Genomic DNA, 12,253 nt, shown 5'->3' with positions numbered 1-12,253 from the left:
TTGCACACTGTCAACACGGAAGGAATTATTCCGCATTAAGTTTGCGGTAATGGCAGCGTCAGTCGTCCTTTAACACACTCTCATACACACACACACACACAGCCAAGCCAAACCAGTGTCCTTTTGGCTTTTGGCCGAATGTCCTGGCTCCTGGTTGCTGGCGCGCTTGCTTTTAACATTGTTAATAACCCGACACGCCTCGCATTTATGCACAGCAATGTGCGCTTAAAATTAATGCACTTGCCACTGGGAAATTCCAGCGGAGGTCGAAGGGAAAAGGGAAAACTGGCGACAGAAGTGACCGAAAAGTTGGTCGGTCCAGGGAGTCTATGGTCCATGTCTATGGTCTACCATTTGAATGTTCGCCCAAGGGCTTCCCTTTTTTTTGGAGGGCTTCTTTAGGCAGTTGTTAATTAGATGCACTAGACAGGAGAGAGAGGAGGAGACAGAATTAAGTGGTCAAAGGGTAAGGGCTATTTTTTTCAGCTGATCCAAGCAAGTTTTTAAATAGATAGTAGAGTATGATTCAAAATTTAAAGTACTTACCTTAGTTTCTCAAAGTAATTTTTGTTCCTTAACAAAAATAAAATAAAGCCCTACACCAAAGTAAACCGATTTTACTTACTTACTTTGAGTTTCTGTTCAAATTTGTGTGAACGAGTTTATTGACTTAAGGTGTTGATAGAACTTGAGGACTTTATTTACCAACCAATTAAAGATTTAAAGGGAATTTATTTCAGATATTTTTGAAAGGGCAAGTTAGACCATTTTAAATCCGGAGAAAACAATGTCGAAAGGAGGTTCTATTTTGTAAAATAGCTTGAAACTTTCCCCATGGGACTTTAATCCTAATACCTTGAAAGCTCTCCCTCTTTGGCTCAGAGTTCACTTCAATTTCCATTAACAACTCAAGCCAGTCACATGCAGGCATTTTCCCAAGCCATTTTCCCCCAGTCATTTTTTCTTCTCTGTTTTTCCCCTGTTGTTGTTTACGCCGTCGTGGCGGCCTTGGCTAGAAATTGTTGTGTGACAAATGGCAACAAATAAACATAATAAATAAAAATGCGAAATGCAATTCAGCTCCCCGGAATCGCAGAGTGTAACTAGCTCTGTCCCTCTGTCCTTCAAAGGCCGCCAAGTGGCATTGGTTGGGTGGTTTTCGGTGGGTGGCTATCCCATTGGCGTGCTGCTGTCTGCATGCGCCAACACAATGAGCACAATAAAAAGCCATGCATTTTCCAAACACCAAAAATTGTTCATGGCAACTCTGGCAGCAGCAGCGGCAGCAGAAGAAGAATAACAACCGCACCGGAAACATCTCATTCACTAAATTTGTGGTCGGTTTTTGCCAAGCGTTAGGCAGTCGAAGTTGTGAAATGCCAACGGCAAACTGGAAAATTCGCACAGAAGTGGGTGGTGTGGGAAAATTCGTTGGGGTTTTGGGGTGGGGGAAAGTGGAGAGTGGAAAGTAGAAGCCGTTAGTTACAACAATGCTCGAGGCAACGGAAATTCGGCATGACATAATACGTGCACATGTGAGTGCGCGAGAGTGTGTGTGCGGAATAGGAGTGTGTGGTTGTGTGGCCGCGACTTGAGTTGATACAGCAATAATTCATAAAGTGTTGCATGCAAACGAGGATGCTGCAGCTGAGCTCAGGCGGCTCACACAGATACTCCATATACTCCATGAGTGTGTGTGTGTGCCGCATGCGACAGCGTTGGCAAAATTAAAATTGCTGCACAACAAACAGCGGAAACTCAGCGAGGAGCCAGCAGTCGCAGGAGGAGAAAGAAAACGGAAAATGGCTGTGGGAAAGCAGCAGCAGCGTGCAGCAGGGAAAATGGGGAAAAGCGAGGGGGCACTGCAATGAAATTCATTGTATTCTTACAACTCGACGACTCTGGCAGCTCAGCTCAGGCGGGCCGAGAGCTTTTTTGCCGTAAAGTTATTATTTCATAAAGCCAGAATTATTGAAACAATACTTTACTCTCACACATGGGTTAAAGGGGTGTGTGTGAGCTGGTTGGGAAAAGCGGGAAAACGAGTGAAAACTCCTGTGTGTGTTTGGCATGCAAAATTACGCTTTAGTGGCATCATTTTTTTCTCCCTCTCTCATGCCAGAAAGTTGCAGCTGCGGCTGCTAAAGCAATATAAAATATAAATAGAAATTAAAAGCCAACAAATAAAAATAAATAAAAAAGGGGAAACGAAGTGGGCCGAGTTGGCTACAAAAAATAAAAATAAATAAATAACTTTTCACGACAAACGCAACTTGAGTTGAGTTTTCCCTGCCTCGTTCTTTTTTTCTTGTTGTTTACTGCCCGGAGGAGCAGTTACAAAATGGCTACAGTTTTCATGCGAGCAAACTAAAAGGCTGGGCATATCATTCCTCAAAATGGCAGACATTTGCGTTTGTTTGGCGCGCTTCCTGGCGCTGCCACTTCCGCTTCCGCCGCAAAGAGCCACCGAGAGTACCGAGTAGCAACAAATAAAGTCACATGCAATTAAATAAATATGACAGTCACAGCGGCCCAGGCAGACCAGGCAGCCCAGAACGGCGAACAAGAAGAAAAAACCCAGCCGCAGTTGGGAAGCAGTTGAATAAATAAAGCCGGGCAGGAACAACTTTTCCCGTATATGTTTGATTACATAATTAGTGTCATTTAATTAGACGAAAGGGTCGAAAGCCCCTCGGGCGCAGTGAAAGCGAGAGCCCAACGTGTTGGTGGCACACAGTAAAAATAAACTTGAAAATATTAGTTAAATTAGCTAACATAATATTTTACATTTAGTATTTGCTTTCAAAATATTTTGAGTATTGTTATTTATTCATATTAACTTTAACTTGTTTAAGTGATAATAAGTAAGAGCAAAACTTGGAATTATTATAATAATTATTTTAAATAAATAAAAATAATTCACATCATAATGTTCCATAGTTTATTAGTTAGTTTTTCATTTGTTTAACCTTTTTGTGTTTACCATTTGTATAAACCAAGCTTAAATGCTAGGGCTTAAATATTTATTTCAAAACTATTTCGATGGCACAGCCGCCCCCCTCATAACTCATATAAACCAATGCGAAATCATAATGTATCTCTGGCCCAGTGCACATTATTCATGCAACCCCTTCTAACCCACCGACCACACCCCCTTATGCATATAGAGAACCTTATCAATACGTTTCGCATTTGTTTTCATTTTACGATTGCGTAACGAGATCAGCGTCGACAAATCCGAAAGCCACTAAAACCACAGCTCGCCAGGGGCCACGGAGCGGCCATTCCATGGCCAATATGCCAATTGGCAACCGCCAGTAAGCAGGGGGTCTGAATCAGAAAGGGGTTCCAAAAACGGGGGGGTGGAATACCAGAAGGTTTCGTAGGTGCCTGGCGGCCCTTATCGACGGCGTTATCTGCGAATGAACTGGCACAACTAGCTGGAAAGAAAACAACAAACTAAATAGGAATAGCCAGGCCAAGCCGAGCAATGCGCCAAAGTGTTGAAACAATCGTAAAAAGCTGTTGTTTGCCGTGGGGCACTAGAAAGGATAAAGGGTGGGAATGGGGTAGAGGTAGGGATGCTGAGGGAGGATATATGCCAATAGCAATAGGACCAGCCAACCGACCAACAACAGCAGCAACCATCCCAGGATTAGTACAGATGCAAATGAACAAAGCGATGGCAACGTTCGCGCTCTGGCTTTGGTGGCATATGCAAAACTCGAATGCGAATGCGAATGGGTTGTACGTTGTACGTTGTTCTGCCTGCTGCCTGAACTTAAATACAAAAGGCCAGGACTGCGATAAAAGGACCGACAATCACACACACCCACACACACACACTGGTAGGTAATCGCGAGTGGTTCGCTGCTGAAGTGGATTTTGAGTAGGATATTGCACAACTGTTTGCCAAGTGGCAAGCGCTTGCTGGCAATTAACAGAATATGCTAAACTGCGACAACGAGAGCGGCTCAAAAGCAGAAGTGCTTTCGAAGCGGGGATACCCTGTCGATGGTTGCGATAAGGGCGGCTTTGGCCCAGCCAGCCAGCTAACCCACTGGGTTTAGCATACCCCTAGGCTAAATGTGAATTTGGCTTCTGGTCCCCTTACTCATGCTCTGCCGATTACCAACAAATGCGTTGCCTGCGCTTTTCATGCCACCTCATACCTCACATCTGGGAATCGGAATGGATTTTTTGGGGATGGCGATCTACCGACCATCCCAAAATGAAAGAAGGGGTTAAATTCGATTTGGATATTAGCGATGGCAGTGACGAATTTCCAATAACTTTTCTTATAGAAATAAGAGATTTTAGTTTTATTTTTATTAAGTGTTAAAAAAAGAAAAGGAAGGAAATAAAAATTTTGGAAGAATAGTGTATTTATCCCAATAAAAATATTTTATCCAATAAGCAGATAAAAATAATTGTTTTAAGTTTAACAGCCTTTTGGCGATATTATTTCTACCGAAATAATGTATTTATCAATTGTAATTACGGCCCAAGAAATATTCCTACCATGTAAATTCCGGAAACATTCTTCCGTTGGTAAATTAAACACATTTCGCTTTCCCCACTTTCAGCTCAGCAAATCGGATGCCATGTCGGTCACGCTGAGAGGTGTCACCCGGGAGCTGAGTGGCAGCTATCAGTGCGAGGTCTCCGAGGACGCACCACTCTTCCACACGGAGATTCGATCCGCTCACATGCAGGTGGTCGAGATGCCCAAAGACGATCCCGTTTTGCAGGTGGACAAGAAGGTGATTGGCGTGAACGACCACTTCAAGGCTGTGTGCACGGTGGGGCCATCTTATCCGGCGGCCAACATCACATGGAGCATAGGCACGCGCACGGTGAGTAGAAGGATGTTCAAGGATTAAAGCTCCAAAAAAATATCCAAATACTCGTAACACGTAATGATTCTTAAATGTATAAAAAAAAAATCAAAATCGGTTTATAATTACAACGAATTAAAAATACAAATGTTCGCAAAAATCCTCACATTTACATAAATGTAAACCCAAAAAAGAAATTCAGTTCATTAGATTTTGAAAACACAAAATCGTTTATTTAGCCAAGTCGTCAGGCTTTTTCCTGTCCGTTTGTTTTAATGTAAAGTAGCGTTTAAATCTTAAAATCGAATGGGAAATTAGAGTTTAAAGCTTCCTTAAAATTTAACAGGATGATGAAAAAAACGGCCTTGAATTTGCTTTACAGTAAACTAAAATTTTTATTATGCCAGATGTTTTAGTTTATGTCTTTGAATTTTATTTTATGAAATGTTAAAATAAACTTTCTGGATATTTTTTATTTTGAAAAAAATGTATATTTTATATTGTGCCTTTTTTTTTGTGATAATTTTTGACGATTAAGCTTGCTAACTTGTTTTTCAATTTACCCGCAGATCCACCCAACGCAACTCCAGCGCATCACGCAGGACGCCTACGAGGGCTCCACCACGTACTCCTCGCTGGAGATGTTCCCGCACAACCAGATGCTCCGCGGCTTCTTCGAGACCAAGTACCAGTACACGGTGCCCCTGCAGTGCACGGTGGCGATTATGAACATGTTCCACAAGGTTGTCGAGCAGCGGCTCACCCTGAATATGTCGCCGCCGACGACCATATCGCCCAATCTGCTGGGTCTGGAGGGATCCAAGCGGTATGCCAACGGGGATCCGGACAACTCGGCGCTAACTGGCGCCTCGCAGCGCTGCTGCATTTGCTGCGGAGCTTTCGGCGCCATTTCGCTGGCGATTTTCACAATGGCAATGGCGCGGCAACTGTGACCGCAGCGGACAGCCTAAATGCGTAATGGAAAACGCCAAACGGGATGCAGCCGGACAAGTCACCTCCAAGGAAGAAACAACAGTGCGAGCTGTGTAATTAAAAAATAACAAAATGCTTAATTGCGCAAAAAACAACAGCAGAGGAAATGCAAAAATCAAAAGCAAAAAAACGAAAAAAAATTTAATGGGAGCGGGGAAAATTGTTGGCGACAGCGACCCTGCATTGTCAACGCCTAGTAGCATGTCCTTGTATTTTATATATTTTTCATTCGAATATGTTGCCTCATTCGCCAAACAAAAACAAGCAACTGGGTCGCATGTCCATAAGTTCAAAAAGCGAAGTAATATTTTCAATGCATTAATTCATTTGCGATGGCTACATACAAAATTCTGATAATAACAATACATTAAACATAAGTCAGTCGGGGGCTGAATTTCCACACAAGCTCGAGCATAGGTCGAAGGAAAGGTTAAAGTAATAATAGTAAAAGTAAATATATATAGCGTAAATTTAATACCTAACATGCGTAATTGCATGTTGTGGATGTGGAGGCGTGATGTTGAACTCTTTGAAAAGAAAAAAATCGAAAAATGAAAAACAAAACTGCCTGCAGACAACATAAAAGTATAGGAAAAAACAGATCGAATCCATAAATTTAAATAAATTAACACATGCACTTGCAAACAAACTTTGCAAACAAATTACATAACAAAAGAAAAACAACAATTAATAAGCATAAGTGACACACATTTAACTACTAAGTACACCCTACCCTCCAACTACCGCAGCCTAGGCACATAAGTTATGTAAATAATTACTGTAAAGAACTAAAGAGAAAAAAAACCATAATAATAATAAATTAATAAATACGAAACCCGCACATGGGCAAACATTAATTAAAGCTAGAGCAAAGTGTGGAGAAAAAGTTAAATACAAAACTAATTAAGTCCTTGTGAAAAAATCAATGAAATCAAAAAAGTCAAAAATTGATATCGGCCAAATTCAGTTTAATTGAATTTGTTTTAATTTCAATTGTGGCTTATTTGCGGTATTATTTTGGTCCGTTTTCTGTTAAAAAGTTTGCGTTAGCAGTCTTTGTTTTAGACTAAATTTCCATAAATAAATGCAAAATATATATATATTTATCGAATAATAATTGCGGAGGCGAGAGAATTTAGTGCGTCTATGTTAGTTGGAAGATGTTAAGAGTATTTTCTGCGCAACTAACTAAAAGTAAATCCAAACTCCTTGGCCAAAGGACTATTTTTAGACGTTCGTGCGCAGCGCAAGCTCACTGAGAAAAATTCCACATTGCGTTTGTTTGTGCATCTCAGCTAAGAAGAAAAAATCTACCAATGTAAGCTCCAAAAATGCAAAATACATTGTAAATCAAAACACAAAAAAAAAAACCATATTATTTTAGCGTGTTGTGGGCAGGTCGAAATAACTGACAAAACTGAAACTAAACTTAACTAAACTAAACCAAAAAAGGCAAACTAATAATAAAATGTAAAATCAAACTTAAATACAGGAAAACGAGGAAATAATACAAAACAAACCAATGAGAGCAAATGAGTCAACGGGAGGAAATTATATATTAAATATGCATAATTATGAATAATTTAATGCGAGTTAAGCAAAGCCAAAAAGGTCAAACGAAATCAAACCACACACAGAAACCAACAACAAAGTGCACGCTGATGTGGGCGTGGAATTTAGCTCAAAATTAAATGCGATAATGGCAAGAATTATATGACGAAATAAATAAATAATACAAAATGTACGAGCGTGTTTTATTGCCATTTAACTAGGGGGTGGCTACGATACGGGGCTCAAAGTCTAGCACTTTAGGTGCGCATAATTAAGGCAATGATCCCGTTATTAAGGCACAACCTATAGAGTTCTATAGAGGGTGCATGCCAGGACGAAGTTGGTCCTTGTTCCGCGCGTTCGCCTACAACAGCTGCACTTACATGCAACACCAGTTACCAACTGAAGCTGATATCGCTGACACAGCCGGCGAGTGCAAACACACAGGGTGGAGGGGGATCAGAAACCAGGGTCCTGGGTTCTGGGTCCTGGGAACAGGAACAGGACCAGGCCATCGCCAGCGTCTCATGTTTTGTAAATTAAGCAAACAAATTAAGTGCACTTGGCGCCCGGCACACACACACACACACTCTGTGTGTTCTCTGCGCGCCCCATGTAAACACATTGTGATTGTAACAAAAGCATATATTTCAAAACACGTACGCCTGTTTCCCCCCTGCGTTCATCGTTCGTCCTTGAGCAAAGCTGCCGCTCAAGGACACCGGTCGCCCACCCTCTGCACACCGTTAGTTTGTCTTAATTAGTTGCAGCAACAGGAACAGCAATAGCAGCAGCACCGCTGCCACATCCCGTGGCACGTTGCAAAGGCCACAGGATGGCAAAGCCACCGCGCGACCCAGCTCGTATTATTTACAAGCCATTGGCTGCAGCCAAGACCCAGCCACAATTTCAACTTTGCTCCAACCAGCCAGCTAGCCACCCACTTTCTCAACCCTTTCGCCATAATTGTGCAGTCATCGTGCTGTTTAAAGTTTTACACGTAACCATATTGCCAAAGAGCTCGCACACACGGCGTATGCGTAACGCAAAATGAGTAGGCAAAACGCTCAGACATTACACATACGCCACGTGCTGTGGGGAGAACTCAGGTCGCAGGTCGCAGGACTAATAACTGAGGACTGAGGACTCAAGGCTCGAGACCTCTTCAATCGACTTCAATACTGCTGACACAGCTACTGAGTAAACATGTGGCTTATTCTGCTGAGTAAATCCACTATAATTACACTAGGCTGCAAGGTGGAGAAACCAATTTCGCCGAGGGAAGATGAAGAGTTATGAAAGTAGTGGTAGTCCTTTTGTTGAACTTTCTTAATTTCTTATCATGGCAGCCAACAGTACTTTAGAATTCAGTCTAAATTGCCAGAAAGGAATTGGAAACTACCCACTAAATAAAGCATTTTTAAATATTAATAGTTTTTAATTGGTTCTCAATTAATTATTTTTTTAGTATATTATATTTCGTAGATCTTTTCATATTGTGCCTTTATTAACTACATTATGTTTAAAATTATTTATTTTTTTAAATTATAATAAAATACATATAAATAAATTTATTTAAATAAATTGTTATAGATGTAGGAAAACTATATATTTCACAAACTTTTATTAGGATTTTTATCCGAAAATCGTATTATAATGTTTAAGGATCACGTTTAAAGCAAATTAAAGGCATTTAAATGTTTAGCAGCTTGTTTCTCATCACTAAACTATAAACTCTGTTGAGTTATCCAACTTTGCTGAAATGTGTTTCCGATTGGAATGGCACCACTATATGGCTGATGCTAATCCTAGTCGCTCTGCGGGTAAGCCAATACTAATGCAAATGCGCCATTTTAATTAAATGCGTATCGGGCTACAAATAATGCAAATGGGATACTCCGGGGCTCTACTCCCTCAGCCGCCGTTTTGCCAAAAACATCAGGAAAATGAGTTGCATATTTTGAAGCATGATCTCGCTCACTGCTCCCTTTCGATACTAAGCGGAGCTCCTGAATGCCAGGACAATGTTTCACAGCCTCCACTTTCCAGGGGGCGTGGCAGCGCGAAATGATTTGGTTTATGGTCTCTGCATGCATTTAACAACACAAAACGTCGGCAGCAAACACAGTGGCCATTGGCTGAGCGGCCAGCTGACTGGCTGGCATGGCAAACGCAAAAACATTGTTAAAATACAGCAACATTTTTGGATTTATAGCGCGCTAATCGCGGCCAAACAGCAAAAGGGGGATGGTGGGTGTTTGGCTTCGTCTGGTATTCCGAATTGTAATGGAAATTGAAATGCAAATGCATGGCATGACATTTACGAGTGCTTCTGCAGCAGCAGCAACATCAGACAAGAGCCAGGACAGGCCCTGCCAAAAACTCAACAATAAAATGTTGCAACTAAATACACGGGGAGAAGAACAAAAGATCGGATTTCAAACTGACTTCATTAGCGGATAGACCCGGTAAAAAATTAAGCCTGGGAGTAAACCAATAAATTTATGAAAATAAATACCAAAAGCGGATGTTTTTGAACAGATTTCATTAAAAGGTAAGACAGTTTTTCTTTAAATAATGAAAACTTTTTAACGGACGGACAGACAGACGACAGACTGACGGACGAACAGACGGACGGACAGACGGGCAGACAGACGGACGGACAGACAGAGTGACGAACAGACGGACATGGCTAGATCGACTCGTCTAGACATGCTGATCAAGAATATATATACATTTTAGGGTCACTACGTTGCAAACTTCTGACTTAAATCCTTCAATCCCCAAGGGTATAAAAATCATAATACAATTCTTTGCAACTTCTTCCATAAATCGTAATAAAGTATGTAATTATTCATAAACCAAAACTTATTTACTTCAAAATATGTGTTAGAAGTTAAAGCTTTTTCTTATATCAAAAAAGGGATTTTATCAAATTTATTTCAAGTATTTTCTCTCAGTGTCCGGCGCCCGTCGCTGGAATCGACGTGCACTTGGCAGGCCGGGCGGCTTACTTGGCCGGCATTGTGTTTTCATTTCGCAAATGCAAAACAAGACACTGCCGGCCACGCCCCCAAATCGAGACAGCCTATAGATTTATGGCCGCGCAATTAGCGAAAGAAACAGATTTGCGCCGAGCGGGAAATATATATTCATGGCTTAGTTCTATATTTAAGGCGTGGTTCCAGGAATGAAGAAACGTTTTATGGCAGCCCGAGGAGAACGAGGCACCGAAAACTGGTGATGAGCATCTTTTATGACAACCATCCGACGCCTTGGACATGCAGCTGACGGGAACGTGATGAATGCAGCTCCCTGAGACGACATTGCATCATAAATTCAGCAAGTGACGTTTAGCAGCATCTCCCCGATTTCAGTTGGCTGAAATCCAAAGTCAGAAGGTGCCATAATGCTGCTGCTACGTGCATTCCATTTGGCTTTGATTCGAAGCCATTGATCAAATCAAGCAGCTTTAAGCAATAAATTCTGAATTTCTGAATTCAAAATTCAAAACTAGCAAATAAACACTTATTATGGGTGCAGAGTGTGCTTCGTGTTCGGACTTCAAAAGAGATGGAGATGGAGGAATATTTGTGGCAATCGTTTAAGCAAATTGACTTTGCTTGTTCTGTCAGCCGTTGTTTGGCCTGGAAATTTGCTAATTTTACGTTGAATTAAGATAAAATCTGCTTACACTGGGCTTATGAAACCAAACATCTACTCAAACCAAGGCGAAAGCCAACCCTTTTATTCGGGGAAACTCTTTTGTTGTCAGCGGGGGCGTGTTGTACTTCCCCCGATTGTTTTCAGATTCCGAGAACAACAAGAGCAACTCAGCTACAGTTTATTATTTTTGCTCATCAGTGGAGCCGCCTCCGCCGCCTTCCCTTTTCCAACTTTTCTCCCCTTTTTGGTTGAAATAATGTTGTAGGCACTTTTTCGGCTGGCAGAAGAAGCCTTTTCTGCAGCAACAATTTGTAGCGCAGAGATTAAAACTTTTAATTTGCTTTTAATTAATTAAGTTGAAAATCACAGCTGAAAGTCACTGGATTCCTCATTCCCAGCTCTCGTTTACACGCTGCACGCTTCACCAGTTGGCAAAGAGAAGAGAAGCCCCTCCTCCACCGCCTCTTAAAAGTGTTTAACATGCCCCCTGAAAACCCTTGTCGTTGATTTTTCGGAAATGAAAGTTGAATTTTTATAGGTGTTTAACTTGCTGGGCAAACTCGTTTACCTGGGCGTTTAGTTTGCCATCATTAAAGTTGGCCAACTTAAAGCGTGTTTTGTGCTATTTTTGAGGCTCTCGAAAATAAGTTTTATCCTCACATACTTGTGCACTCTTGCTATCACGTCGACTTGGCTGGAAACATTCATCAAAGTAAAAGTGGAAAAGTTCCTCCTCAGCCGCAGTGGCCATATGCAATTCAATTTGCATGGTTGGCCTTGGAATCAGTATCAGAAACAGAAACCAGTTAGATGCCTTGATAATGGCCAAATAAAGAAAATCTCCAGTGGAGAGTGAGAGTCGAGAGTTTTGGTTTGGCTATTAAAGCTAATTGAAAACTTTATTCGATCATGACGCAAACCCAACCCGGAAATTGCGCTGCTTTCTGCTGAGCATCAAAATATTCTCTGTCCTGGTATTTTCAACATTTCCTCACACACTCACCGCTTTCTTTTGTGCCGCACTTTTCGCCATTCATGTGGAAGCATGAAGTCAAGGTGACTACTGATGCCACCTGATACAGATACACGCAGCTGCAGCTTTTGGCCCAAAAAACCAGGCTACACGATTGTTACGGCACTCGATGCAGTCGATGTCCGCCGCTGCCTTTGATGTTTCCTCCGTTTTTTAGCTCTTGCCTTTCGCC

At 41.5% G+C, this 12,253-nt stretch overlaps 1 protein-coding gene across 3 annotated transcripts in view; it reads left to right on the top strand.

The window, feature by feature from the left end:
- Window positions 1-7,565, top strand: part of beat-VI (beaten path VI) — a 62,283-nt gene extending 54,718 nt beyond the window's left edge. For all 3 annotated transcript variants that reach the window (XM_017146147.3, XM_070216972.1, XM_070216971.1), the window contains 2 exons: window positions 4,587-4,856; window positions 5,408-7,565. In XM_017146147.3, the coding sequence (XP_017001636.2) occupies window positions 4,587-4,856; window positions 5,408-5,791 (654 nt within the window). In that variant the 3' untranslated portion in view covers window positions 5,792-7,565. The remainder of the gene's footprint in view (window positions 1-4,586; window positions 4,857-5,407) is intronic.
- Window positions 7,566-12,253: the final 4,688 nt, after the last annotated feature.

Source organism: Drosophila takahashii, chromosome 3R (genome assembly GCF_030179915.1).
Source record: "Drosophila takahashii strain IR98-3 E-12201 chromosome 3R, DtakHiC1v2, whole genome shotgun sequence".
In the NCBI taxonomy this organism is placed as follows: Eukaryota; Metazoa; Arthropoda; class Insecta; order Diptera; family Drosophilidae; genus Drosophila; species Drosophila takahashii.
The sequence above is the reverse complement of the archived record's forward strand: the minus strand, read 5'-3'. Positions and strand labels throughout refer to the sequence as shown.